The sequence below is a fragment of the Cervus elaphus genome, chromosome 29, assembly GCF_910594005.1.
Source record: "Cervus elaphus chromosome 29, mCerEla1.1, whole genome shotgun sequence".
In the NCBI taxonomy this organism is placed as follows: domain Eukaryota; kingdom Metazoa; phylum Chordata; class Mammalia; order Artiodactyla; family Cervidae; genus Cervus; species Cervus elaphus.
The window spans coordinates 43,473,242-43,499,531 of record NC_057843.1 but is presented as its reverse complement, the minus strand read 5'-3'; the positions used below and the strand labels follow the sequence as shown (position 1 = coordinate 43,499,531).

The following is a 26,290-nucleotide window of genomic DNA, read 5'->3' as shown; positions in this document are numbered from 1 at the left end:
TCTTCTCCATTGTATAGTTTTCCCTTCTTTGTCATAGATTAATTGACATGGGTGCGAGGGTTTATTTCTGGGCTTTCTATCTTGTTCCACTGACCTATTAATATATTTCTGTTTTTGTGCCAGTACTGTACTTTTTTGATTACTGTAGCCTTAATAGCATAGTCTGAAGTCAGGGAGCCTGATTCCTCCAGCTCTGTTTTTCTTTCTCAAGATTGCTGTGGCTCTTCAGGGTCTTTTGTGTTTCCATAAAACTTTAAAAATTTTTTGTTCCAGTTCTGTGAAAAATGTCATTGGTAATTTGATTGGGATTCCACTGAACCTGTAGGTTGCCTGGAGTATTATAGTCATTTTTGACAATATTGATTCTTCCAATTAAAGAACATGGTATATCTTCCCATCTGTTTGTGTCATCTTATGAGATGGTTGGATGGCATCACCAACTCAATGGACATGAGTTTGAGCAAGCTCAGGGAGACGGTGAAGGACAGGGAAGTCTGGTGTGCTGCAGCCCATGGGGTCGCAAAGAGTCGGACACAACTGAGCGACTGAACAGCAGCAACAGTTTCTTTCATCAGCATCTTAGTTTTCAGAGTACAGGTTTATTCTTAGGTATTTTATTCTTTTTGATGCTATGGTAAATGAGATTATTTCCTTAATTTCTCTTTCTGACCTTTCACTGTAAGTGTATAGAAATTGAACAGATATTTAAAATTAATTTTTACTGGAGTATAATTGCTTTCCCTGGTGACTCAGATGGTGAAGAATCTACCCACAATACAGAAGACCCCGGGTTCGATCCCTGGGTCAGAAAGATCCCCTGGAGAAGGAAATAGCAACCCACTCCAGTATTCTTGCCTGGAGAATTCCATGGACAGAGGAGCCTGATGGGCTATAGTCCTTGGGGTTGCAAACAGTTGGACACGACTGAATGACTAACACTCAATTACTTTATGATGTTTTGTTGTTTCTTGCTGTACAGCAAAATGAATTAGTCCTATGTATACATATACACCCTCTTTTTTAGATTTTGTCCCCACATAGGTCACCACAGAGCACTGAGTGGTATCCCTGTGCTATCGGGTAGAGTCTCATTAAGTTAAGTCATTAGTTATGTATTTTATAAATCATAGTGCATATGTGTCCATTCCAATCTCTGAATCCATCCCACCCACCTGCCACTCATGGTAACCATAAGTTTGTTCTCTTCATCTGTGACTCTACTTCTGCTTTGCAAATAAGTTCATCTCTACTATTTTTCTAGATTCCACATACAAGTGATATTATACAGTATTTGTGCTTCATTTTCTGACTTACTTTACTCTGTACAACAATGTGTCCAGCCACATCTCTGTAAATGTATTTCATTGTTTTTAATGGTAAGTAATATTCCATTGTGTATATGTATCATATCTTTATCCATTCCTGTCAATGGACTTTTAGGTTGCTTCCATGTCCTGCCTATTGCAAATAGTGCTGAATGAACATCACAGTGCCTGCATCCTTTTGGATTATGGTTTTCCCTTGATATATGCCCAGGAGTGGGATTGCTGGGTTATATGGTAGCTCTATTTTTAGTTTTTTAAGGAACCTCCATACTCTTCTCCAAAGTGATAGTACCAATTTGCATTCCTACCAACAGTGTAGGAGGGTTCCATTTTCTCCACACCCTCTCCAGCATTTATTGTTGATGATGATGGCTATTATGACTGATGTGAGTGATATGTCATTTTTTTGATTTGAAAATAAAACAGGTTTCTGTATATTAATTTTGCATCTTGCAACCTTACTGAAATTACTGATGAACTCTCATAATTATCTGGTACCATCTTTTGGATTTTCTGTGTATAGTATCATTTTATCTGCTAACTTCTTATTTTCCAATTTGAATTCCTTTTTTCTTCTGATTGCCATGGCTAGGACTTTCAAAGCTGTGTTTAATAAAAGAGGTAAGAGTGGACATTCTTGTCTTCTTCCTGATCTTAGAGGAAATGCTTTCAGCTTTTCACTGTTGAGTATGATGTTAGCTGTGGCTCTGTCATATATGACCTTTATCATATTGATGTAGGTTCCCTTTATGCCCACTTTCTGGAGAATTTTTATCATAAATGAGCATGGAATTTTGTCAAAAGCTTTTTTGCATCTATTGAGATGATCATATGGTTTTTATTCTTCAATTTGTTAATGTGGTATATCACACTGATTGATTTGTGGATATTGAAGAATCTCTGCATTCCTGGGATAAATCCCACTTGATCATGGTGTATGACCCTTTTAATGTATTGTTGTATTCTGTTTGCTAGTTATTTTGTTGAGAATTTCTGCATCTACATTCATCAGTGATATTGGTCTGTAATTTTCTTTTTTGTGGTATCTGCCTGGTTTTGGTATCAGGGTGATGGTGGCCTCCTAGAATGAGTTTGGGAGTGTTTCTTCCTCTTCAGTTTTTTGGAATAGTTTCAGAAGGATAGGTGTTACATCTTCTCTAAATGTCTGATAGAATTCACCTGTGAAGCCATCTGGTCCTGGACTTCTGTCTGTTTAAAGTTTTTAAAGCACAGTTTCCACTTCAGTACTTGTGACTGGTCTGTTCATATTTCCTATTTCTTCCCGGTTCAGTTTTGGAAGATTGTACCTTTCTAATAAGAATTTTTCCATTTTGTCTAGGTTGTCTATTTTATTGGCATATAGTCACTTGTAGTGGTCTCTTACGATCATCTGTATTTATGTGGTGTCAGATTTAACTTTTTATTTCTAATTTAGTTGACTTGAGCTCTCTTTTTTTTTAATGATCTAACTAAAGGTTTATCAATTTTTTAATCTTTCCAAAGAACCAGCTTTTAGTTTCATTGATGTTTTCTATTTTCTTTGTCTTTATTTCATTTTTTTTTTTGTCTTTATTTCATTTATTTCTGCTGTAATCTTTATAGTTTTTTCCTTCTAATTAATTTGGATTTTGTTTATTCTTTCTCTAGTTGCTTTATATGTAGGGTTAGGTTGTTTGAAGTGCTTTCCCTTGTTTCCTGAGGTAAGATTGTGTGACTATAAACTTCCTCCTAGAACTGCTTTTGCTGCCCAAGAGCTCACTCACACTAATGGGTATTCCCTGGGGCCTCCACCAGTGTCTTTGCTGCTGCAGTGAGCCACAGCTGACCCCCAGGCCCTGAGGAGACCCTCCAAGACCTACAGGTAGGTCTGGCCTAGGCTCTTATGGACTCACTGCTTTGCCCAGGGACCCAGTTCACATGAAACCTGTGTGCACCCTTCAAGAGCGGAGTCTCTGTTTCCCCCAGACCTCTGGAGATCCTGCACTCAAGCCCCACCGGCCTTCAGAGACAAATGCCCTGGGGGCTCCTGAAACCCAGGCTGGGGAGCCTGACGTGGGGCTTAGAACTCTCACTCCTGTGGGGGAACCTCTACGATATATTTATTTTCCAGTCTGTGGGTCACACACTGGTATGCGATTTGATTTTGTTGCCAATTCGCCCCTCCTACTATCTCATAGTAACTTCTTCTTTATCTCTTGGTGTAGAATGTCTTTTGGTAGATTCAAGTCTTTTTTGTCAATGGTTGTTGTCCAGCAGTTAGTTGTGATTTTGGTGTTTTCATGAGAGAAGGTGAGCAAGTCCTTCTACTCTGCCATCTTGTCTCTCATTCCATTGGAATTTTTTTTCTTTTTTATTAAACTGGAGGGTCTTATTGCAGTTTCTGTAAACTTCATTAAACACCCACTCTCACCCCCAGGGTACAAGGATGTCAAAGTTGGTGAGAACTGCCAATTCTATACCCATGTAATGTAATCTTGGAATGACATGTTTGGTTACCTGAAAGTATCCATTTATAACCCTAATAAAACAAGGTGGCCTGATAGGTCTTTAGGTCTTAAGCACTATCTCCATGATTATAAACTTGGCCACAGTGAGAAGAAGGTGATTTTATTATCTCATATTTAGTATAAAGTGTGCAACAATTTTCCTTTCCTTTCTCCAAATTATAATCCACAAATCCTTTATTAGCCATCAGTGAAGAGCGAAAGTATCAGCTATCTATCTACACTGGGAAGAAACTCAGCTTGAGTTTATTCTTCAAGATATGGTATGTGTAGGATCCCCTCCAGCTCTCCAACACAGAGATGGGCTCTTCAGGTGATTACTTCCCCAAACACTAGCAACTTCTTCTGAAGTACTGAAACTCAACCCTCTCCTCACCCGATGGCTTTGGAAGTAGAAACAGGAACTGGTGCTTTGGTGGGAGAACCCAGCCATATCTCAGGGAAGCATGGACAGACAGAATGACATTGGAGCTCTTGTCATCAACTGAACGGCTCTTGTATGCACATGTACGTAATCATCTGTCCACACAGATGCCAGGGTTAATTCCCTAAGCGTGTGATGCTCTGAGAAACCATGATATGTTTTAAATTCTGAGACCTGAAGGAAAAGGTGTGATAATGGTTGGTATGAAAGGAGTATTTAGGTATTTCTGTGGCCTAAATCCTTAGCACTATTTATCCAAATATGTTGATTTGTGGGTGTGTGAGAGGTTCACATGTTTATCTCCACTTAAACTCAGGCACGCCTATGACTGAAACTGTACACTGCACACAGAAGAACACAGCAAAACACAGTCTGTTTGCTAAAATCAAAGCCCGTTCTGAGGGTGGACCCCACTGTGGGGCAGCCAGATTACCCCAGGGGTCCCCCTGAAGTAGATCACTGCATGATGGGCTAAGTTTTGGAGGGTGACTTTTTAGAGTGCTGTGCCGAGGGTGTCAGGGGTGAGACGTTCCTCTTCTGAGGTCTCACTTCTAGGCTCATTTCCATCCCTCCCTTTTTTCCTGAAAGAAACACATACACACCCTCAGCCTACTGTTTAAAAGGCATATTTAGCCAATAGAATTTCATAAGATCTGGAATGTGCTGTGAGGGGATTTAAGGGCAGAGCTGAAACAAGGCATTTTCAGGACTGTCAGACTGGCTAAGATGACTACACTAAACAGTCCCCGAGGTCTCCTTGTTCCATGAGCTCCTGACCTTCATGGGTGATGTTCTTCTTTTTTTTTTTTTTTTTTTTTTTACCATAATCATCAACTTTAACAAATCGCTTAAATGTGTTCTGTATCAGTTTTCTTGATGATGTCAATAAAATGGAAACATTTTTTAACATATAACAATATTTAATTACATCAGTCTCCTATCAACAGATAAGTTAGTTAATGCTGTTTATATTGGCCATTTCCATTGGCTGGCTGGAGGCTCTTCCACTAAAGGCTCCCATGGTTTCCACTGGATCATTTTTCTTGCCAGACTAAGTTCATTTTCAGCCTGAAGAATCACCTCTTCTATTTGGCCACCCTGCAGTCGCTCTTCTAGTTTTTTAACATCTGGTTCCGCTTTAACCATACTCAGCTTCTTGTTTGTAATCTGTTCTGTATACTTTCTATACGCTGCATTTTTAGGGATGTGTCCAAGAACATCAAGAATTTTTGTATACAATATTTTTAGCCTCTCATGTGGAGTTTCACAAACAGCCAATCCCACCAGGCCAGTGGTCTTCTTCAGCAAGCCCGCCATGACAGCCGATGTTCTTCTTTAACTACAACTGCCTCACGGTTCAGCCCCAGGATCCCACGGAAGCATGATCTTTTCCTCTCTGGGGTCCAAGGGCAGCCCCATTCTGATTTTAAGTTGAAATTCTTTGCCGAAATACCCCTGAGGAAAAAACTGATTCCTCTCCAGGCTATCATAAGGTGGCAAGTCCCTTATTTCCTTTTCCTGTTCCAAGCCCCTCTTCCCCAGCCCTGCTTCCTTTTGTTCCTATTTCACATTGTTCTTCTTTTGGCCAGTGTTCTCTCTGTTGCCATGAGAGCACACCCACGCATTCTGCCTCACGCCCTTCACTTTAGTCCAAACTCTGCATTGCCACACACATAGCAGGCTCCGCAGGGTCCCACCGCCATCATCCCCTGGGGCCCGGCGTCCCCTCCTTCTCTGGGTTCACCAGATTGCCTTCTCAAAGACCCTGGACTTTCTGAGGAGCCGCCGTGTACTCTGGAATTTTTCTTCAAACATCAGGCTCTATGTTTTCATTTTATCATATTCATATCTGCCTCGTATTAGGATACTTCACAAGGCATGACTGCTTGGGAATAGATTGGAGGAGATTTCTCTTTGAACAACCGTAGCAGGTGTCCAAAAAGCTCACCATTTTTTTAAGGAGGTGAACAAGTACAGACACTAGTGCTATAGGAATCAGGACACAGTCGATGTATGGAGTCCAATCACACTGCTATGGAGTTTTTATAGCTGGGAGGAAGCTTCCTACCTTCGTACTTAAAAAAAAAAAAAAGAATAGACTCAGGGGTGAGATTACTCTTTCCCAAGAACCAGGGACTAAAGGGCCTTAATTGAGAAGCCTTGAGGCAAAAAGTGGACTTGGAATGACCTTGGAGGGTACATACAATGTGGAAGAGAACTAGCACATTGTGCCGATCGTGTAGAATGTTTGTTGAATTCTGAGTGCTGGCAGCACACGGAGTCCCAGGCCTCCTGCCAGCCTTCCAATGCCCTATCAAAGTGTTCCACACCAACCAGCAGATAGATTACTGATAAGATGCGAACAGACCCAAGAAAAACCTGGCACTGATTCTGGATGTCTCCAGGGATGGATTTAGGATTATGGCCTCCCATTTCAAAACTCTTAGTATAGCAGCAATATTTTAACACAGTTCCCGGCCTGATTGATTTGTTTTCCAAAGACCTAGGAGAAGCTGGAGGCATCAGTGATTTATGTGACTGACAGTTTCTACATTGCACTTTATAGTGACTGTTGCTAATTGTAAATAGAAATGGTTACCTTATTATCTAATGTATCCCATAGCCCTGGGGCTGCAACTGAGTTCACTCTGGAGAATGTGGGGAGGGTAATATGGTACTAGCTTCATTCAGAAGGGAGCACTGCCTTGGGACGAGGCCACTGGGGTGAGCTGCCAGAGACCCCCTAGCCATAGCCAGAGGCTGCACCCTTACCAGGCCTTTCCCTTCCATCACTTTTCTTGGTACCATTTGTTTCTTCACAAAAACACAGTAGCCGGCATGGATTGCTTCGTGCCTCCCAGTTCCCCTTGGCCCATTCATGTGTTCAAGCTTTAACCCCCGGTACCACAGGGGTGAGGGAGTTAAAGTAAGGTCATTAGGACTGGCCCTGATTAGATATAACTGAGATGCTTATAAAACAGGGAAATTTGAACACAGAGACAGGCACACAGAAGGAAGACCAGGGAGAAAATGGCCATCCACAAGCCAAGAAGGGAAGCCAGAAAGAGATCCTCCTCTTACAGCCCTTAGAAGGGATGAACCCTGCCAACACCTTGACCTTGAACTTCTAGCCTCCAGAACTGTGAAACAATACATACAGTTCTGTTTATGCAACCCAACTTCATTATGGCAGCCCTAGGAAACAAATACAGTACTATTACTGGGATTTAGAAAGTTGTTTTTTTTGTTTGTTTTTTTAAATAAGGACCTATATTTGAATTTTATTATGGTGGTGCTAGTGGTAAAGAACCTGCCTGCCAATGCAGGAGACACGTAAGAGATACGAGTTCAATCCCTGGGTTGGGAAGATCCCCTGGAGGAGGAAATGGCAACCCACTCCAATATTCTTGCCTGGAGAATTCCATGGACAGAGGAGCCTGGCAGGTTACAGTCCATAAGGTTGCAAAGAGTTGGACACGATTAACGTGACTTAGCACACACACATACTTAACTGTATATTCTATTGGGAGCCACCACAAAAGCTACAGTCCCCTGCGGGTAGAGTGGCTGTAAAGAACAACCTGTCAAAGACTGAAAATGAAAAAAAAAGGCTTTTCCACCCTGTTTGTTGATACTTCATTAGAGATGCTGCCTAAGCAGTAAAAGTAAGGATTTTCTGTGTTTAACCCCCAAACTGCTGTAGGGCTTACAAAGAGGCTCAAGTGTATCTGACCTTGATGGATGAGAATGGCATGCTAGGATCCTAGGGAAAATTAGCACCTTCATTTTTGTGTCTGATTGTAATTGCAGCCTCCACTCCAACTTGAAAGGTGGAAGATGTCTGTCAGAGGGAACTGCCTTTGCTGTTTGAAGGATGTACCCCTGCCAAACGTGGGTTCACAGCTACCGAGAGGCTACCATAAAGTAAGTACATGGAGTGGAGACATTCCCCCGAGCCTCACACTCACTTGGTGGATGTCAATTCCAGGCCCTCAATCACTCCTAATCCGGGTTGGTCAGAGGCACCTTCCTACCACTAGGTGGCGGTAGCGTCTGCTGCAGGAACCCAGTCCCATATCCAGTTCACAAATGAAGGTGGCAAAGTTCACCTTAGAATCAAGTTCATTTTTCCTAACTGGCCAACCGTCTTAGGGGCTCTTAAGGGAGAGCTTTCCCTTCCGTTTAGCACAGAAGGACTACAGGATGTTCAGAGCGGAAGGACCCTATCAACAAGCTGACTGGGTCTCAGCCCTGGATGTGTGGGGAGCTTTTAAAAATACCAATGCCCTGCTCCACTCTCAGGGATTTTATTTCTAATACATAATATACCCCCAACATGTGTCTGTATCTGTTAATACATTCATTTACCTGATATCTTTTTGCGAGGAGTCCACAATAATTTGGAAAAATAAAGTTCTTGCCTGGAGAATTCCATGGACAGAGAAGCCTGGTGGGCTCCATTCCATGGGATCGTGGAGAGTCAGACACGACTGGAGCGACTGATAAACATACATGCAACCTCACAGACTTAGCCAGGGAGGTGGGAAGTGAAGGGACAAATTGGGTCAAACATAGTAAAGAGCATGTGTGTGCCCTTTTACATGTCTTCAGTAAGGTGGTATAGTTGGTTGACTAGTGTCCCCTGAAAATTCACATCCACCTGGAACCTTAAAATGTGATTGTATTCAGAAATATGGTCTTAGCAGATATAATTAGTTAAGATGAGGTCATCTGGTATTGGGCTGGGCCCTAAATCCAGTGACAGGTGTTATCACAAGAAGAGGGGACTCACAGAGAGTCACAGGGTGAGGACTGGGGCAGAGACTAGAGTACTGCAAGTGGAACAGGGCTCAGGACCACATGACCACCAGAAGCCGGAAGAAGCCAGGAGGGATCCTTTCCTAGAGCCTGCACAGGTAGCAGGGCCCTGCGAACATCTTGACCTTGGACTTCTTTGGCCTCCAGACTTGGAGACACATTTCTGTTGTTTAAGCCTCCTGGCCTGCGGCACTTTGTCTTGGCAGCCCTGGGAGCACCGGCAGAGGCAAAGGGAAGCTGGGCCCTGGACTCCCCGCTCTCGAGCCATCCTCATAGCATCTGTCACACTCACAGGGGCCTTATTTTTTACTGAGTGGACAGTACGGAGGCGTCCTCCATTCTACTCACTTTTCCCATTCCTCCTCAGGTCCCAGGAGTGCGAATGGTGTTAAGGACAGCCCAGCTCATGAGGTCCACAGGTATAATTTAAACTTACTTTCCCTAAAATTTTCATTTCCCTAAATTCTCCTTTTGAGTTTGCTTTTTTTGTTTCCAGAAGGCTCAGGGCCTGGTAGACCCCAGGTTCATACCATTAGAATCTGTTCTTCCACAAACACACTCTTCCCAAGAGTTGAAGGGGCTTATTAGGAGACTAGCAAACACTGGTTTCCTATGACGAGGGAGAAGACAGAAATCGAAATCAGAGAAGCGACAAGAAGGTTCTGGAGGGAGTAGGGAAGGAGAGAGAGCCTGGTGTTGAGAGGTAAAGACAGAGAATAAAGGGGCCCCCAACGAGGGCCTGGATGAATAGGAACCTTAGGCGAGCTTGAAAGCAAAGCCAGCCTTGAGAAAGTGGAAATCAAGCTGGCCTGTGAGGCCACGATTCACTATAAAGCTAGGACAAAAAGAAAAAAACTGCCATAGCTCTGCAATCTGTCATCCAATTAACTGTGGGCCTAATTTAACTGAAAAGCCAGTATGCCTTTATAACTCCAATTCCCTAAGCTAATCCTTAAACAGCAGTTTAATGCTGTTTGTTAAAAAAAGGAAAAAAATCCTACAGAGACCTAATCCAGACTGACGGGTTGCCTCATTAATTTGAAGCTGGCGTCACTCTTGTTTCAGGACAAATCCTTTCTAGGTGCCATGGGGTGCAGGCAGTCAGATCCATTTTGTCAGCTTTTCCACCTGTCTCAGAAATATTATTTGGTCGCTGACTTAAAAGGATCAAACCCTCTTTGAAAAGGGCCCTATTTTTTGCCCTTTCTGAAATCTCTTCCTTTCTCAACCATGTGGTCAGACGGTGGAAGAAACTGGCATTCTGGTGAAACATCTTATAAACCAAAGACAGCCACTGCCTTTCTCTTCCTATTTCGATCACAGTAAGACCTACCAGAAACGCTAGCGGCATCTCTGGTTGGTGGGGATGCTAGCTCTCTGCTGAGAAGCAACAGAATTGCCACCGTTTCAAATAAACGTCCTTTGCAGCCAGTGCTGGCTCAGGCAAGGAATGATTCGAGACCCGACACTTCACATACAAGTCATTAATGTCAACGTCAGGAAAGTCAAGTCCAGAAATGCAGTGTCTCTTGCCAAAAAGTTCCACTGAGCTTTCTAGGACCCCCGTGACCTAATTTAAAGTGTCTTTCTTTTTTTCATAGGTAATAGTATGATAAGCTGTTAATTCAATCATTTTCGCTTCTCTGGCACCCTTCGTCCCATGATCAAATAGTATTTTTAACCACCCTGAAGACACATTAAATAACCAAGCTGTCTGACAGCTGCATATCAGAACACTAATCGCCAATACTGCATGGCTAAAAAAAATGGCTTAACTGTTTCTTTGCCCACAGCTGTTTTTGCACTTCAAACAGCCATCGTGCAGAAACACACATCTGGATGATAGGATATATTATTGGGAGGCTGTTAATACATAAAGTGTAAATCGAAAAGGGCATGACTTCAAGACTACATAACAGAAGCAAGAAAACTGTTCTTGTGTGGCAGCCTCTTTTACTTCTCTATTATTTAATAAAGCAGTTCCATTATCTCCTACCTACCCACTCACTCCCAGTTAGTCATGAAAAAGGACACTCTCACCCACAACATTTTTCAGCTGCACTGCCTTCGTTGGTTGTTCCCCTTTGTACTAACACCAAATGATGGCTACCGTTGATCAGTGCCTTAGGATATCAGATAATTTGAAAAGTGGAATCGGGCCCTATTATGAAGACGGCATGATTGGCCATTTAAAATCAGGAGCCTGCTCATCTCTGCTGTATTCTTTTAAATACTCCAATCTGTGTCATCAACTCAAAATTCAGTGGAAAACATCTCTCTGGTCATTGGATAGGATCCTAAAAAACACGATGATGTGAGTATTTGAAAATGAATCAGAAAGCCTGGAAGTACAGCGTGAGGGTGAACGGCCTTTTTCCAAGAAATAACTAGGAACATGGAACCTGAACCAAATGCTTGAATGAGGATAATGGAACAATTAGCAGCCATGTAAGGTAACCTATCCTTTTCATTTTCTGTCAAACTACTGGAAAAAGCAGAATAGCTAGCCTAATTTACATGCACATAATGGGGTGGATCTTTTTATTTTTAATTGGAGGATAATTGCTTTACAATGTTGTGGTGGGCTCTGCCGTACAACAACATGAATCAGCCACAAGTACACATATATCCCCTTCCTCTTGAGCCTCCCTCCAATTCTGCCCCCATCCCACCTGAGTCGGTTGTCCCGGAGCACTGATCTCAGCCCCCTGTGCCAACAGCCGCTTCCCGCTAGCTTTCTACACATGGCGGTATATATGTCAATGCTCCTCTCTCAATTCATCCCACCCTCTCTTCCCCCATCTCCACAAGTCTGTTCTGTCTGCATCTCTCTTCCTGCCCTGCAAACAGGTTCATTAGCAGCATTTTTCTAGATTCCGTATATATGTGTTAATATACATTTTTCTCTTTCTGACTTAACTTCACTCATTATAATAGGCTGTACATTCATCCACCTCACCACAACTCACTCAAATTCATTCCTTTTAATGATTAATATTCCACTGTAAATATGTACCACAACTTCTTTATCCATTCATTTATTGATAGACTTCTAGGTTGCTTCCATGTCCTAACTATTGCAAATAGTGCTGCAATGAGCACTGGCTTACATGTGTCTTTGAATTATGGCTTTCTCAGGGTATATGCTCAGTATTGGTATTGCAGGGTCATAGGGTAGTTTTATTCCTAGTTTTTTAAGGAACCTCCATAGTATTCTCCACAGTGGCTCTATCAATTTACATTGCCACCAACAGTGCAAGAGGGTTCCCTTTCCTCCACACCCTCTCCAGCATTTATTGTTTGTATATTTTTTTGATGATGGCCATTCTGACCAATATGAGGTAGTACCTCATTGTAGTTTTGATTTGTATTTCTCTAATAATGAGTGATATTTATGAATGCATCTTTTAAAAGGAAATTTCTTATGTTATCTGGTGTGCATAAATCATTTGAGTTTAAATTATATTTTAAAGATATATAAACAGTATTGTCCATTGGTCTACAAATAGTAGCACTAGCAATTGGTAGCACAACCAACAATTCTTAAAGGAGGAGAAACATTATAGGAAAAATTTATGTTTGGTTACAACACCTAGTATAATATCACCACAGAAACCTTCAAATGCCCTTTCAGTAAAGATGGCTATGATTAAGAGGATTCTAATCAGGTCAAGAGGAAGGAGAGACAAAGATGTTGGCAAGATTGGTTTTCCTTTCTGATGCTTTTCTTTGCCATCCATTCCTTCATAGTGTGGAGGCAAATGAAAATACTGAAGGGAGGGCAGTGAGTTGGGTCCTCTCAGATTGGAAGAGCATGCAAAATAATCTCCAGAGTGAAAACAAACCCTGGAAATATAAGTTAATGGTGCAGAATTTTCTGAATGTGTTGCCACAAAAGTTGAAATACTGTGAAGGTTGATGGTAGAATGTGTGATGAAATTGCAATTTGAAAAAACAGCTTATAGCTATTCTGAGGGGAAGAAAAAACACCTTATTTATGGAATTCCTTGTAATTTAGAATAGGCCATGGCCAGTCAGAGCTGGAAGGGGTCTTAAGAGGTGATTTAATGATCCATTTCATAGATGAGAAAACTAAGGACCAAAAAGGGTGATTAATTCACTGTCAGTGATTAATGAGAGGCAGAGACAAGCATAGAATCTCAGTGCCTATTTCTAAATAATTCCTGTCTCATTTGGTTCTGCACAAGTAGAAGGGGATAAGTTAAAGTACTAGAACAATGGTGTGGGAGACCAGTTCTGGGGATCCATGAGGTCAAACTATTTTCTTATTAATACTAAGATGTTATTTGCCTTTCTCATTCCCTCTCATGGGCGCACACTGGAATACAGTCACATGCCGGATCATGCCAGATCAGTGTAGAAGCAGACACCCAGCTTCTTACAAGAGGGATTGCAAAAACATAAAATAATGCCACTCTTTTCACTAAGCTTATTTTCATTCTGAAAAATAGAAATTTTCAGAAAAATATATTTAACATTTTAATAGTTTCAAATCAATATTTTTGAAATTTCTCATTTTAATTTTAAAAATACAAAATATTGATAGATATAATCCACATATACAAAAGCTATTTGGGATCCTCAACTTTTAGAATATGAAGGGATCCAGAGATCAAAAGGTTTAAGAACCGAGGCAACAAAAACATGAAAAAATAGAAAGGACGAAAGAGGAATTTTATAAAAACTAAAAATCCTCACGCCTTCCTTTTTGGATCCACTTCTCACCTTCGTCAGGAGCATGATTCCAATGAGATGGATACATCAATCAGGAACAACTACAGTGATAGGGGGCTTCGTGGGTAATATTACAGTGATGGGGGGCTTACGTAGGAGCTGGATTTGAATTTTGGCTCTGCCACTTAAAAGCTCTGAGAACTGATCAGTTAAGCCCCAGGTTCCTCATCTGCATGAATGGAGGCAAGTAGAACACCTACCTTCATGAAAGGGTTAGTGTAAGAAAAGCACTGGTATAGTGCCTTGCGTATGGTATGTACCCAGTTTGGCCAGTATAATTATTGTTCAAAATACTATGCTACGAAAACTTACTGAATGGGAGAAGGCATCTGCAAATGATTGTCTGATAATGGGTTAATATCCAAACTATATGAAGAAGTCATACAACTCAACAATTTATATATATATATATGAAACCTGATTATTCATATATATATGTGTGTGTACATATAAACAATCTGATTGTTTATATAAAGATTATGTTTATATATATAAACAACCAGATTAAAAAATAGGCAGAGCACCTGAATAAGGATTTTTCCAAAGACCTACAGATGGCCAACAGGCATACGAAAAGAGGCTCAACATCATTAATCATCAGGAGAATGCAAATCAAAACCACACACCTGTCAGAACGGCTGTTACCAAGCAGCCTTGTGAGGTAGGTGTTAATTCCTTCTTTCGGTCAATAAGGACACAGAGAGTCTCCAGAACTGCACCGAGTACTTGCTCAAAACCTGCCAACCCCTACCCTCAGTAGGAGTAAAGTCACGAGATCCAGAGATAAGAAAGGAAGTTATAAGGAGAGAAGCAAAAACCAAAAACCCAGATGGAACCAGCAGGGACCAAGATGGTGATAAATCTGACCTCAAATAGACCCTGGATCTCATTACACACTGATTTTACTATATTCGTGAATTAAATGACATACCCACTGGTGGTCACAACTGGAAATTAAGGACCAAAAAAGGATAAAAAGAGTGGCACCCTACTCCCTCAAAAACCCCTGTCCCTTCCCACACAGACTACTGCACATGCCTCCACTCAGCATTTGCCTCATTCCTCCTCCTCTTGTCTTGACTCTTTAAAATCAAACCTTCTCACCACATGGGTGAGAAGCTGACCTGTGAACTATATTCTCACCTCTCCATTCTTCGGCCATTGAACAAAGCTTGCATTGCACTGATCTCAGCTTTGGCTTCATTATTTGGCTACAGGAACCCACACGCCCTCACACGAGTGGATACAGTTGAGTCAAAATAGATGTTAGTTTGTGAAGAATGACACCAAGGTGCCCCAGTTGGCTTCAACAATAGGGAATTTGTTCTCATTACGTTTGGAGATTTAGGATTTTATCCTCCATGTTCTTCTGTGTGCTGTTCTATAAGAACTGTGGGATGACATAATCTGTGAAAAGATGCGCTGTTTGTAGAAGTGATGGGTGCCATTGTTTCTTTTAAAACTCAAATATACCTTACCTTGCAGAACTTGTTCTTGTATGACCTATGGCCTGGATCCATTTGTAAACGAGGAGGAAAAGAAGGGGAAGAAACCAGATATTACTTACTAAATAGACATCAAGCACGGAGGCATTATCATCTTGCATTTCCAGAGCAGTTGGCTCAGAAGTCAAGTAGATGGTCCCCTCTTCCAAGGTAAAGGTGGAACTGGAAGGTAACCCTTTACTGGAAAAATAAGGAAGAATGATGAGCATGTAGCCTTCAGAACAAAATCCAAGGACCCGTCCCAAGTGGTGGCTGAGGTGGGTAAGCTTTGGGGGAAAGAAAAATGTGGGGTGTTTGAAGGAGATGCAGTCACACCTAGAGGTATGTGCACTTATGTCTGAAGAATCTGGCTTTATTGGCAGTGCCTTTTCTCTGTCCACTTCAGTGCATGAGACACTCTGTATTTCTAAGAGCTGATCTGTGGGCCCCACACCCTGTGAGGGTAGACTTCTGGCAATCTAGAGGCCCATCTCCAGCTCTGAATAGTTAGCTCTCACTGCTTAAATCCTTTTCTCAACAGTGTTGATGTTTTTCTAGCTTATAGAAGATAACCTGATCCCTCATTAGCATTGACGATTTCTTTTTTCAAACCTAAAAGTGCAGCAGAATCCCCTTGGGGGCTTGTGAAAGCCCAAACTCCTGGGCCCCACCCGCAGAGTTTGATTGGGTCTGACATGGATCCCATGGTAACAAGCTCCCAGGTGATGCTCTTGCTGCTGATCCAAGGCCAACAGAGTAATAATGAATTACATAAATACAGAGCTCTGTATCATGTGCTTTGTGAGGACAGTTGAGATGGACCCTTCCTAATAAGGACAACAACAAAAGCCAAAGGAATTCAGGTATACAGTACTAGAGAGTCCTTTATGGAAGGGAAGCCACCTTGTTTTGTCATAATATGATAACCAGAGTTAAGTAACTGGTCCATTATTCTTGCCTGGAGAATTCCATGAACAGAGGAGCCTGGTAGGCTACACAGTTCATGGGGTCCTGAAGAGTCGGAAAAAGACTAAGCGTGCACACACACACACACACACACACACACACACACACACACACACTAACATTCAGTTCAGTTCAGTCATTCAGTCGTGTCTGACTCTTTGCGACCCCATGGCCTCAGCTAACATTGATAATGTTTAAATTGGGAATTTAGTGGCTCAGGAATGTACAGTCTTCCCCCCTACTGAAATAAAAGTTAGTTATATTTTTAACCTGTGGAAATTTTCCATGTGATGGTTTTCAGGAACAAAATATCTACACACAATGGTGGAAGAGTCTGATGTTGGTGTTAGAAGAGGTGGGCTAGGGGGCTGGCTGGCAGCCACGTGGGACAGACCTGGCTGGCGCTTTGCCTGGGCACCAGGGCTGAGAGCAGGAGAGGAGAAGTCTGGCCTCCTCACTCATCTCCCCATCACCAGGACCCATCACCTCTGGGGGCAGAGCTCTTAGCTCACTCCATTGAAAACTCCCACCTAAAGTCACCCCCTGGGCTTCTTGTCTGAGCATCCCAGATAGATAGGTGATTTATTGAGGACATTATACTCCTCAGTCCTCTGTCTTCTGGGCATGGCACACAATTCTATTTCTGTACATACTTACCTGTTAATTGAAGATACATGAAACAGAAGTTCTGAGCTCTTCAATATTAAAAAAATTTCTCAAAAGAATTATATGGATCTTATGAAATCAGGTTCATTTGTAGAACACATAACACAAAATTGTGAGACTCCAAACTAGTAGTAAGAGGAAAGGGAAGCAGGGAATCTCCCATAGGTTTTCCATTTGATGATATTTGAGAATTTGGAAACTCAGAGATGAAGCCACTTCACTTTGGCTTGATATAATTTCTCTTTAAATTCTAGACACAGAAAAAAAATGTCCTCTTGCTTTTCAAAAACCCAAGATGGGTTATACAAGGTGGGAAACTGTGTTTTGATTGATTTTCAAAGATCAAGGTGAATGTGGCCTCTTTCCACCGAGCTGTTGACTTTATATTGTAAACCTTTACAGATTTCTTGGGTTAAATAAACCATCAGGTTTCAAGGGATGCTGTTTGGAGAGGCACTGCATGGTAATGAATGTTGCTCAGGTTATTTTCTGGATCAAGAGCAAGGATGCTGTGATGGGCTTTAATTGGCTTTTGCCTTTTTACTGCTAAGATGCCACTCACTAATCCCATGGGTTGGGAGCAGTCCTGCCTGGTTAAGCCTTATGAGAAAGATAAAGCATTCATCTACTTAAACATCAAAGCAAGAAACAAAGTGGTTGGAAAATACGTATAGTTCACATTTAATACAATTAAAAAATCTCTAAAAAAAAAAAAAAATCTCTAATGGCTTCTGGGTTATTTTGTAACCATAATTTACTTGATTAGGTTCAAATCTAAGCTTCTCTCATCTTGTCTGAGTTTTTGGTCATGATTTTAAATTATTTCCATCCTAAGGTTAAGGGTATAACCAAGATATTCTAGAAGTGCTTTTTAAAATTTAATTTTTTAATAGCACACCACCTGTAGTATAACATGTAGCAAAAAGTAATCCTCCTCTTTTTTTTTGGTCCTTCTGTGATTCAGAGTTTACCTCTCTAGGAGTAAATCCTTTTTGTAAGTATTTTTCAATCTAATATTTGTTTTACTTTTGAAAACTATGAATGAGTCACTAGCATGGTTAAAACCAAATACAAATAGAAAAACAGTTTGTTTTCTTTGGGGTTTAGCAGGTACATTTATCAGCTTATGGTCAGTTGCTCAGTTGTGTTTGACTCGTTGCAACCCCATGGACTGTAGCCCACCAGATTCCTATGTCTATGGGATTTTCCCAGCAAGAATACTGGAGTGGGTTGCCATTTCCTTCTCTAGCTATTTTAGCTAAAATATAATAGATTACAGAGAAAATACCATATGTTCAAATTTAATAACATCCGTCAAGCATATTAAAAGAAAAAACCTTCTGTTAATCTATCCTGTTTTGCACATATTAGAATAATATCCTATCTTAGTAAGAAGAATATTCTGAGCATCCTTAAATTTGGGGGACAAAAATGAGATATCCAGAGTATATAAGAACCTCTTGTAGTACAACAGTAAAAAGACAACTCAATTAAAAATGGTCATAGGATATGAATAGACATTTCTCCAAAGAAGATATACAAATGGCCAATAAATGCATGTCAAGATGCTCAACATCATTAGTTATTAGGAAAATGCAAATCAAAAGCACAATGAGATACCACCACTTCACAGCCACTAGGATGGCTATAATAAAAAAGACAGATGATATGGAAAAACTGGAGCCTTCCTACATTGCATGTAGGCATGTAAAATGATGAAGCTAGTTTGGAAAACATTTTGGTGAATCTTCAAAACCATACAACTCAGCAGTTCCACTCCTTGGTATATATGTAAGGAAAATGGAAAAATATATGCCTACACAAAGGATTGCACATGAATGTTCACAGCAGCATTACTCATAATAGCCACAGAGTGGAAATAACCCAAAAGTCCACCAGTTGATGAATGGATAAGTAATTCATACAATGGAATATTACTTGGCAATAAATATAGTAAAGTATCATATATGCAGCAATATAGGTGGACCTGGGTAAGTGAAAAAAAGCTGGTCATAAAGGAACTCATATAGAATGGTGGAAAGATGCTATATTGCAGGCTGGGCAAGCTGGGCACCATCTGCAGTGTCCCAGGGCTAGCGCTGATGATGCAGGAGCCAGAGGTAAGGGGACCTCTATCCTGGAGGATGGTCTGCCTAGAAGATGCAAACTGCTGGCCCACAGACCCAGGCTGGCTGGGAGAAGTATGTTTTGGGCCCAAAGAGATTTTTTTTTAAAAATTTGAATGATTGCTAAATTAAGTAACAGGAAATTCCTACAAAATCCAGTCTTCCACAGATTCTGAGAAATGAGATGGGCAGGCAACTCCAAGCCCACATTTGTGAGTAGTGATGAGGCTGAGGCATGTCCCCCTCCATTGTTCCAGGGTCCCTACTGCTGTCTTCTGCGTCACACACCTGGCCTGTTCTCGCCATTGGCATCATCTCTGCCTGGTCCCTCTGGCTGTATGTCAGCCCGACATCCTTACTGCACTGTTATGAAGAAGCTGAGGCTTGAGAGGCATAGTAACTTGCTCAAGGTCACACTACAGTTGAACAGAGCTAGAATATGAACTTTGTTTTCCAATTAAACACCTTTTCTATGGTCACCCCTGATGAAATTTTAGAAATTTGCCACTGCAGAAATTGAGGGAGCTGAGACCAATGTGCCCAGGAGCTTGAGGATCATCCCATAAACCAGCAAAAACATATGCGGATTTGATGCTTGCTGTGAGCTGTGGAGATCTTTTGTTTGAGAAGAGTTATGATGGCCAGAGAGGTTTGAGGAAAAGTAAGCAGGCAAAATATGCTGTACAAAGCAACATATTTATCTTTTTAAAAAAAGTTAAAATAGCATTACCAGATGAGCCAGTTATCTTATTTCTGGATATATACCCCAAAGAATGGAAAACAGGGTCTCAGATATTTGTTCCCTCAGTGTTATGGGCTGAACTGTGGGCTTCCCCCCAGCCTCCATTATATCTTTAAGTCCTAACTCCCAGTACTTCAGTATGTGTCGGTATTTGGAGATAGGCTCTTTAAAGAGGTATAATTAAGGTTAAGTGACATAACTGGAATGGCTCTAATTCAATATGATTTGTGTCCTTACGAGAAGAGGAGGAGGGGATTAGGACTTGGACACACAGAGGAAAGACCATGTGAAGAGGAAGAAGACGGCTATCTACACGCCAAGGAGAGCCGCCTCAGAGAAAACCAACCTTGCTGACACCTGGATCTTGGACCTCTAGCCTCCAGAACTGTGAGAAAATACATTTCTGTTGTTTAAGCCACTTGGTCTGTGGTACTCTGTTATGGCAGCCCTAAAATTAACACATCAGCTTCACAGCAGCCTTATTCACAGTGACCAACAGGTGGTATAATTTCACCGACTTCCCCACGTAAATAGTCAAGTTCAAAGAAGGGTGGTTGCCAGGGGCTGAGGGGAGGTGAAATGGGGAGTTTAGTGGGCAAAGAGTTTCAGTTTTTCAAGAGGAAAAAGTTCTGGAGACTGGTTGCACAACAATGTGAATGTACTTTGAATGTTGAACTGTTCACCTAAAAATGGTTAAGATGGTAAATTTTGTGTTATGTTACCACAATTTTTAAAAAGTAACGTATTAAAAATAAATATCTGATAGTTAACAAGAATAGAGGTATATAAGCTTCTAATGTTTTAACACTTAAAAAAGACATGTAAACATTTAGCCCTGTGTAAATAATTAGGCATTTATAAAGTCGCATTAAATGCTCTTGGAATAATCTGACATTAAATAGCAAAAGCTATGTAACCAATTAATCTTTGAAAAAATATTTGTTATCTTCATTATTCAGTATGTATTGGGTGATATCCAAGTATAGAACTGGCATTTTGCTTCACTAAAAATCTTAGATTAGGTCCTGTCTGCTGCCCAAGAAAGGATGAGGATACACTTCAGGGAAACAGATACCTCAGCTGATAAGGCATTACAGGCATGGCTCAGCTGGGAAAAAAATTCGTCTGCAATGCGGGACACCTGGGTTCGATCCCTGGGTTGGGAAGATCCCCTGGAGAAGGGAAGGGCTACCCACTCCAGTATTCTGGCCTGGAGAATTCTGGGCTGCAAAGAGTCAGACACGGCTGAGCGACTTTCACTTTCACCATCTTTGCTTTGAAATCTGGTTTTTCCTCTTAGCTGTATATGCAATACTGGATGAGTTTCTTAACCCCTCCAGTTACTGGAAACTCCAGTTTCCTACATGTCAAATGAGAATAATAACACTGAACATGCAGGATTACTGGAGCAACAGCAAATGTCCAACACAAATACCCATTTTTGCACATTGTATTCTAGGCGCCAGGATGCAGTAGAGATTAAACAAAGATCTCTGACTCATGGAACTTACATAGCATTGAGGAAAACAGGTAATGGGAGGAAAATACTTAAAATATATAGTATGTTGGTCAAAAGCACTAAGGAGAAAAATAAAGCACAGAAGAGAGAGAGGTGAGTGAGCAGCATAGACCATTCTCAAGCAGCACAGTTTTCCTCCTCTGCCACTGGAGTTTTCAGGGCCTTAGGCATGAGTCAGAAACCAGGGGACACATCCAGGTCCCCTATGCCCCATGGGGCACTATCAAGGTCTCTGAAGCCTCACTGAAGCCCCTTTCCCTGGGTAGGGGCAGGCACAGGTACCCCAACTCCCTTACAGCTCTCTCTAAAGATCACATTCACATTCAAACTGCCAAGTCTTCCTGGCTTCTCTAACTTCGCTCAAAGACTGTAGGTAGGTAGTCAGCTAAATGGTTTCTCACCACTTCCTTCCCATGCCCTGCGATCTCACACCTTGCTTTTGTTTTGGGTCTCTGCTGAAACTGATAGTCAAAATTTTAACATTCTGCTGCTGCTTTTAGCAAAGAGGTTAGTAAAGGTTATACATGAAAATGCTTCACACAAGGACATAAAGTATTATCTGGGCTTTAAGAATCTTTATACTATATACTTGAATGTGCATGTGTTTGTCCATTGCTACTTAAAAAATTAATGAAGTACAATCCATAAAAGAGTAGGGACATAATGCAAGAATAAACCATCCAATGTAAACAAACACATCCGCAGCCTACAGCAAATTCCTCTTCCCTTGAAGATGCCCCAAGTAGAAAGGTAAAATATGTTCTAAAAGGGATTTTCACTTAAATGTTTATGTCACTGATCGATTTCATGTTTGTTTCTCTCCAGTTCTAACACTGGGAATAGTCTTGCTATTGCTCGGTTTCCTTACTTCACTGTTGACTTTCTTGGGCACAAGCCTATTTGGAATTGGTTTCTAATGTCTCTGGCTGAGAGTTTTCCAGATTCCATTTTAGGGGTCACTTTCTCTTGGGAGGAGTGCCTTCAAAACTTACCAATCTGGTCAGAAGGCCTGCCATTTTTCAGCCTCATTTCTAGAAGCAATTTTATGTGAACAGATTGAGTCTGGCTGGCTGCCTGGGTTCTGCACCATCAAGTTTTGCCACAGTTCCCTCAATTTAGATGGTCTGAGGGCTAATTGCACCTAATTTGCAGCACGGCGCTCAGGAAACTGTTAATCTATCTAGTTTTCTTCCGCCCTCGTAAAAGCAGAGGCGCTGCCAACATTCTTCAGCTGCTCTGGTCTCTGCACACGTCACAAACTTGTCACAGGTTAAGCAGGATAAGGAGGGGGAATTTTATGTCCTCCTAGCTCCCTCTGGGAGCTGACGTTAGTGGCTCTCTGATGCCACTCAGGCCTCTCTGTCATTTACAAAAATGTTCCTTTCTTTTACCAGCAACATTAGTTTGGCTTCATTGGAGAATATTAGCCTGGCTGGACTGCTGAAAACAGGCATAGGTAATTTTATAGCCTGGAACACTCTGATTTCTGTTTGCAGACCTAATGAGTGTTTTATAGCTAATTCTCATGGGGGCACTTGCTCAGAGAACATATGGTACAAAGCACTGTTTTTGTCTTTCAAAAGTTATCCCCTCACTGCCTTTTTTGTCAAAGTAATAACATAATGTATCATATGATACAGATGATTTATGATAAAATAAACAACCTCCTGCTCCCGCCCGTACCCCAGTCATCTCCCCAAGGGCAGCGCCTTTCACCGTTTCTCTTTTTAGCCCTTCTGGTGGTTTCCTTCATATCTTTTGATGAACCAGGGAATAAAATATATTATCAACCCAAGGCAGCATCTATTGATTCAATACAAAGGACGTTTGCCTCCTCCTACTTTGCACTTCCTCCCAACATTTGCTATTTATATTTTATTTATTGTGTAACTGTAAATCATATACTTAACCTTTTCTATCCCATCAACCGTATACCATATATCTTTAATTTCCCACATTATTTAATCTTTGTCCTTGCCTTCTCACTTTGTCATGGCTATTAGTATTTATATTCCTTTATTCTTATCTTGTAGCTATAACCAATTTTTCTGTGCTTTGTCCATGGATTGATTCTAAAAATAGAAAATCGCTCCATAGAGTTTATTATTATGACTTGAAAATCTTGTTAATGCCTAGGCAACAGTGAGTTCAGTCAGTTCAGTTTGAGTTAGGTTTACATTTTCCTCTCTAAATTCAAAATCATGATTGTTGGGCCATGCGAAGAGACATGTTTCCAACATCAAGGTTAAATGGAGTCTTTTAAAATCTTTGCTTAAATTTATACCATGTTTTAGGCTGCTTCACGTTTGGAGGTTTTTGCCCTTTAGAAATGGACTGAGTGCCATGGGGGGTAAACCTAGGGAGCATCTGGGCTAAGGGTGGAGGCCTGAATACCAGCCCTGCTTCTTCGATTATTAGTTATAATACTGGGCAAGTCATGACTCTGAGCTCCCAGTTCCTCCTCTTCAAGTGAGAATGCAGTCCCCACCCAGCCCACCTCCCAGGGCCGTCGATCAAGAGGACCAAGTCAGACCCGGCAAGCGAAAGGCCGGCAGAGGGTAATGCTCTTCTGTCTAAACGACCCAGGGTGTCACTATGACTTCTACCTCTGGGACTCTGCCTGTTTCCTGGGGGACGGTAGGTGTGTCTGAGGAGGTTGGATTTATCGTAACACTTGGGGAAGAATTCTTTTTCTGCTAGTCTAAGTTTAGCTACCTACCGGAATACAGACTGATGATAAGAAATGTGGACAGGAAAGCTCTCCTCGCAGAGAAAACCCACAAGTACAGCCTAGCCTCACATGAAGGCTACAAATACTTGTTCAGTCCTAGAGACACATGTGCTTATGAGCAGGTCCCTCCCTGCAGGACTCAGGCACTTCTGATGTGATGGTCAAGCCAAGGTCACGTGCGTGTCTTAGAAAAGCTCACTCTGGCTGGCGTGGCTCGGGGGTGGAGGCTGCTCTAGGGTGTAGAGTTCTGAAGCCCTGGCACAGGGGTTCCCAGCTGCAGCCGGGAGAGTGTCGGCCTGCAGCAAATCTCATACCCTTGCCAGGATGAGCGTCTCCTTCACACGAGCTCCAGGGTTGATTGTATAGGCACATCTGCAAGACCCCTGGTGTGGACCCAGAGCACTGGGAAGCCCTTGGCCATGGCTACTGCATACAGAATACCACCCGCCTTCCTAACCCACCCTGCCAGGCTTTCAGCAGGATCTGCTTTCTTTTTCTGTCTTTTCTCCTTTGCAGCCATGAGCATGGCTGCTGCTCTTCCACGCTCTCCCACTTTGGCTATTTTTAGACAGGGAGGCTGCCTGTTTCTAATGAAGGCAAGCAGAGCGGCAGGCTCTCTCTCTGGAATCGAATGACGGCCACCTATGGGTCTAGTGCTGGGTTTAACCCTCCTCTCTCCCTGCGTTAAGTGTCGCCCGAGGCACAAAGACCGCTGGAGACCCAGTGCAGAAAGCTGCGCTTTGAACTGGCAGGGGAAGAGAGCCGCAAACGGCGTGCTGCCAGGTCTATTAGTTCTGGGGACAGGAAGCCACAGCTGCTGAGAGAGCTAAAGCAACGGAGCTCCTGCCCCCAGCAGCCTCAGAAGCAGGCAGAGGAAGGAGGCAGGGCCCTCCCTTTGAGGAAAGCGGGTGTGCATCTGTGGGTGGTGGCTGCAGGGATAATGCTTTCAAGAAAGAACCCCCATCCAAGTTCAAGGAACTTTCCCACCATCTATCTCCAGGAGATTTTATTTTTCTTTTCAACATCCTCCCACACACATTTTGAAGCTAGCAGTTCTCCACGGATGGTGATGTTTATACTGTGATGATTGCATTACAGACATTATTTCGTTTAATCATCAGAGATCACCCTGTTAGGCTGGGTCTCTTCCTAGTTATTTTGTATATGTGAGTTTTAAGGCTAACGTGTCTAACCGCAGTTAATAAATGGTGGTACTGGATTTGAACCAGGCCTGCTTGGGGAGCTATACCATATCCTATACATGTTGCCTCAAGCTGTCTAAGCACTGAGAAGAATTCGTCCTTTGCTGCGCTCCTAAGATATCCCCAGCAACAATGATTGAGTTAAAAAAGAAAAAAAGAGATATATAAATCTGTTTCCAAATGACAAATGTATTATCATAAATCAGCCTTGATTATCTGACTTGAGAGGCAGGAATAGATATGAAAGAAGAGCAAAAAGAATTTTTTTATACCCCCCACCATGGGCTCACTCACTGAAGTCGTGTCCGACTCTTTGCAACCCTATGGACTGTAACCCACCAGGCTCCTGTGTCCATGGGATTCTCCAGGTAAGAATACTGGAGTGGGTGGTCATGCCCTCCTCCAGGGGATCTTCCCAACCCAGGGATCGCACCCATGTCTCCTGCACTGCAGGCGGATTTTTTTTTTTACCACTTAGCTACTGGGGAAGCCCCTGGATACCTTATACACAGAAATTAATTTGAGGTGGACCACAGACAAAATGTGAAACCTAGTGCTTCCTTGGTGGCTCAGGGGTCAAGCATCTGCCTGCCAGTGTAGGAGACAGGTTTGATCCCTGATCCAGGGAAGATTCCACATGCTGCATGGGACGACTAAGTCCATGGGCCACAACTACTGCGTCTGTGCTCTAGACCTGAGAGCCACAACTACCGAGTCCACGTGCCATCACTACTGAAGCCTGTGTGCCTACAGCCTGTGCTCCTCAACAAGGGAAGCTGCCATAATGAGAAGCCAATAAACCACAGCGAGAGAGTGGCCACTGTTTGACACAACTAGAGAAAAGCTCACACAGCAATGAAGACTCAGCACAGCCAAAAATAAAAATAAATGTGAAGGCTAAAACCATTAATCTTCTAGAATAAAACAAAGGGGAATGTCGCCTTGACCTTGGGTAGTCATGTCTAGGAAGGGGCAGAAGGGAACTTCTGGTAGGATAGGAATATTCTTTATCTAGAGCCGGGTGATGG

The 26,290-nt window shown here is 42.1% G+C and overlaps 2 protein-coding genes and 1 long non-coding RNA gene across 4 annotated transcripts in view; 1 reads left to right on the top strand and 2 right to left on the bottom strand.

The window, feature by feature from the left end:
- The window catches only part of PIP5K1B (phosphatidylinositol-4-phosphate 5-kinase type 1 beta), a 329,589-nt gene that overhangs the window by 4,147 nt on the left and 299,152 nt on the right, over positions 1–26,290 (bottom strand). For both annotated transcript variants that reach the window (XM_043891260.1, XM_043891259.1), the window contains one exon: positions 15,394–15,511. In XM_043891260.1, coding sequence (XP_043747195.1) covers positions 15,394–15,511 — 118 coding nt within the window. The remainder of the gene's footprint in view (positions 1–15,393; positions 15,512–26,290) is intronic.
- LOC122686143 (NADH dehydrogenase [ubiquinone] 1 alpha subcomplex subunit 5-like) lies at positions 5,153–5,597 on the bottom strand. The gene has a single exon (XM_043891264.1). It carries the CDS (start codon positions 5,568–5,570, stop codon positions 5,220–5,222), a length of 351 nt encoding a protein of 116 aa, XP_043747199.1. The 5' UTR covers positions 5,571–5,597; the 3' UTR covers positions 5,153–5,219.
- On the top strand, positions 8,080–15,436 carry LOC122686145. The gene is made up of 4 exons (XR_006338633.1): positions 8,080–8,177; positions 9,439–9,490; positions 11,365–11,524; positions 15,312–15,436. It is a non-coding gene; the product is annotated as an uncharacterized LOC122686145 (long non-coding RNA).

Coding starts and splice junctions, on each gene's coding strand:
- LOC122686143 (XM_043891264.1), bottom strand. CDS start 5,570: ATGGCGGGCTTGCTGAAGAAGACCACTGGCCTGGTGGGATTGGCTGTT.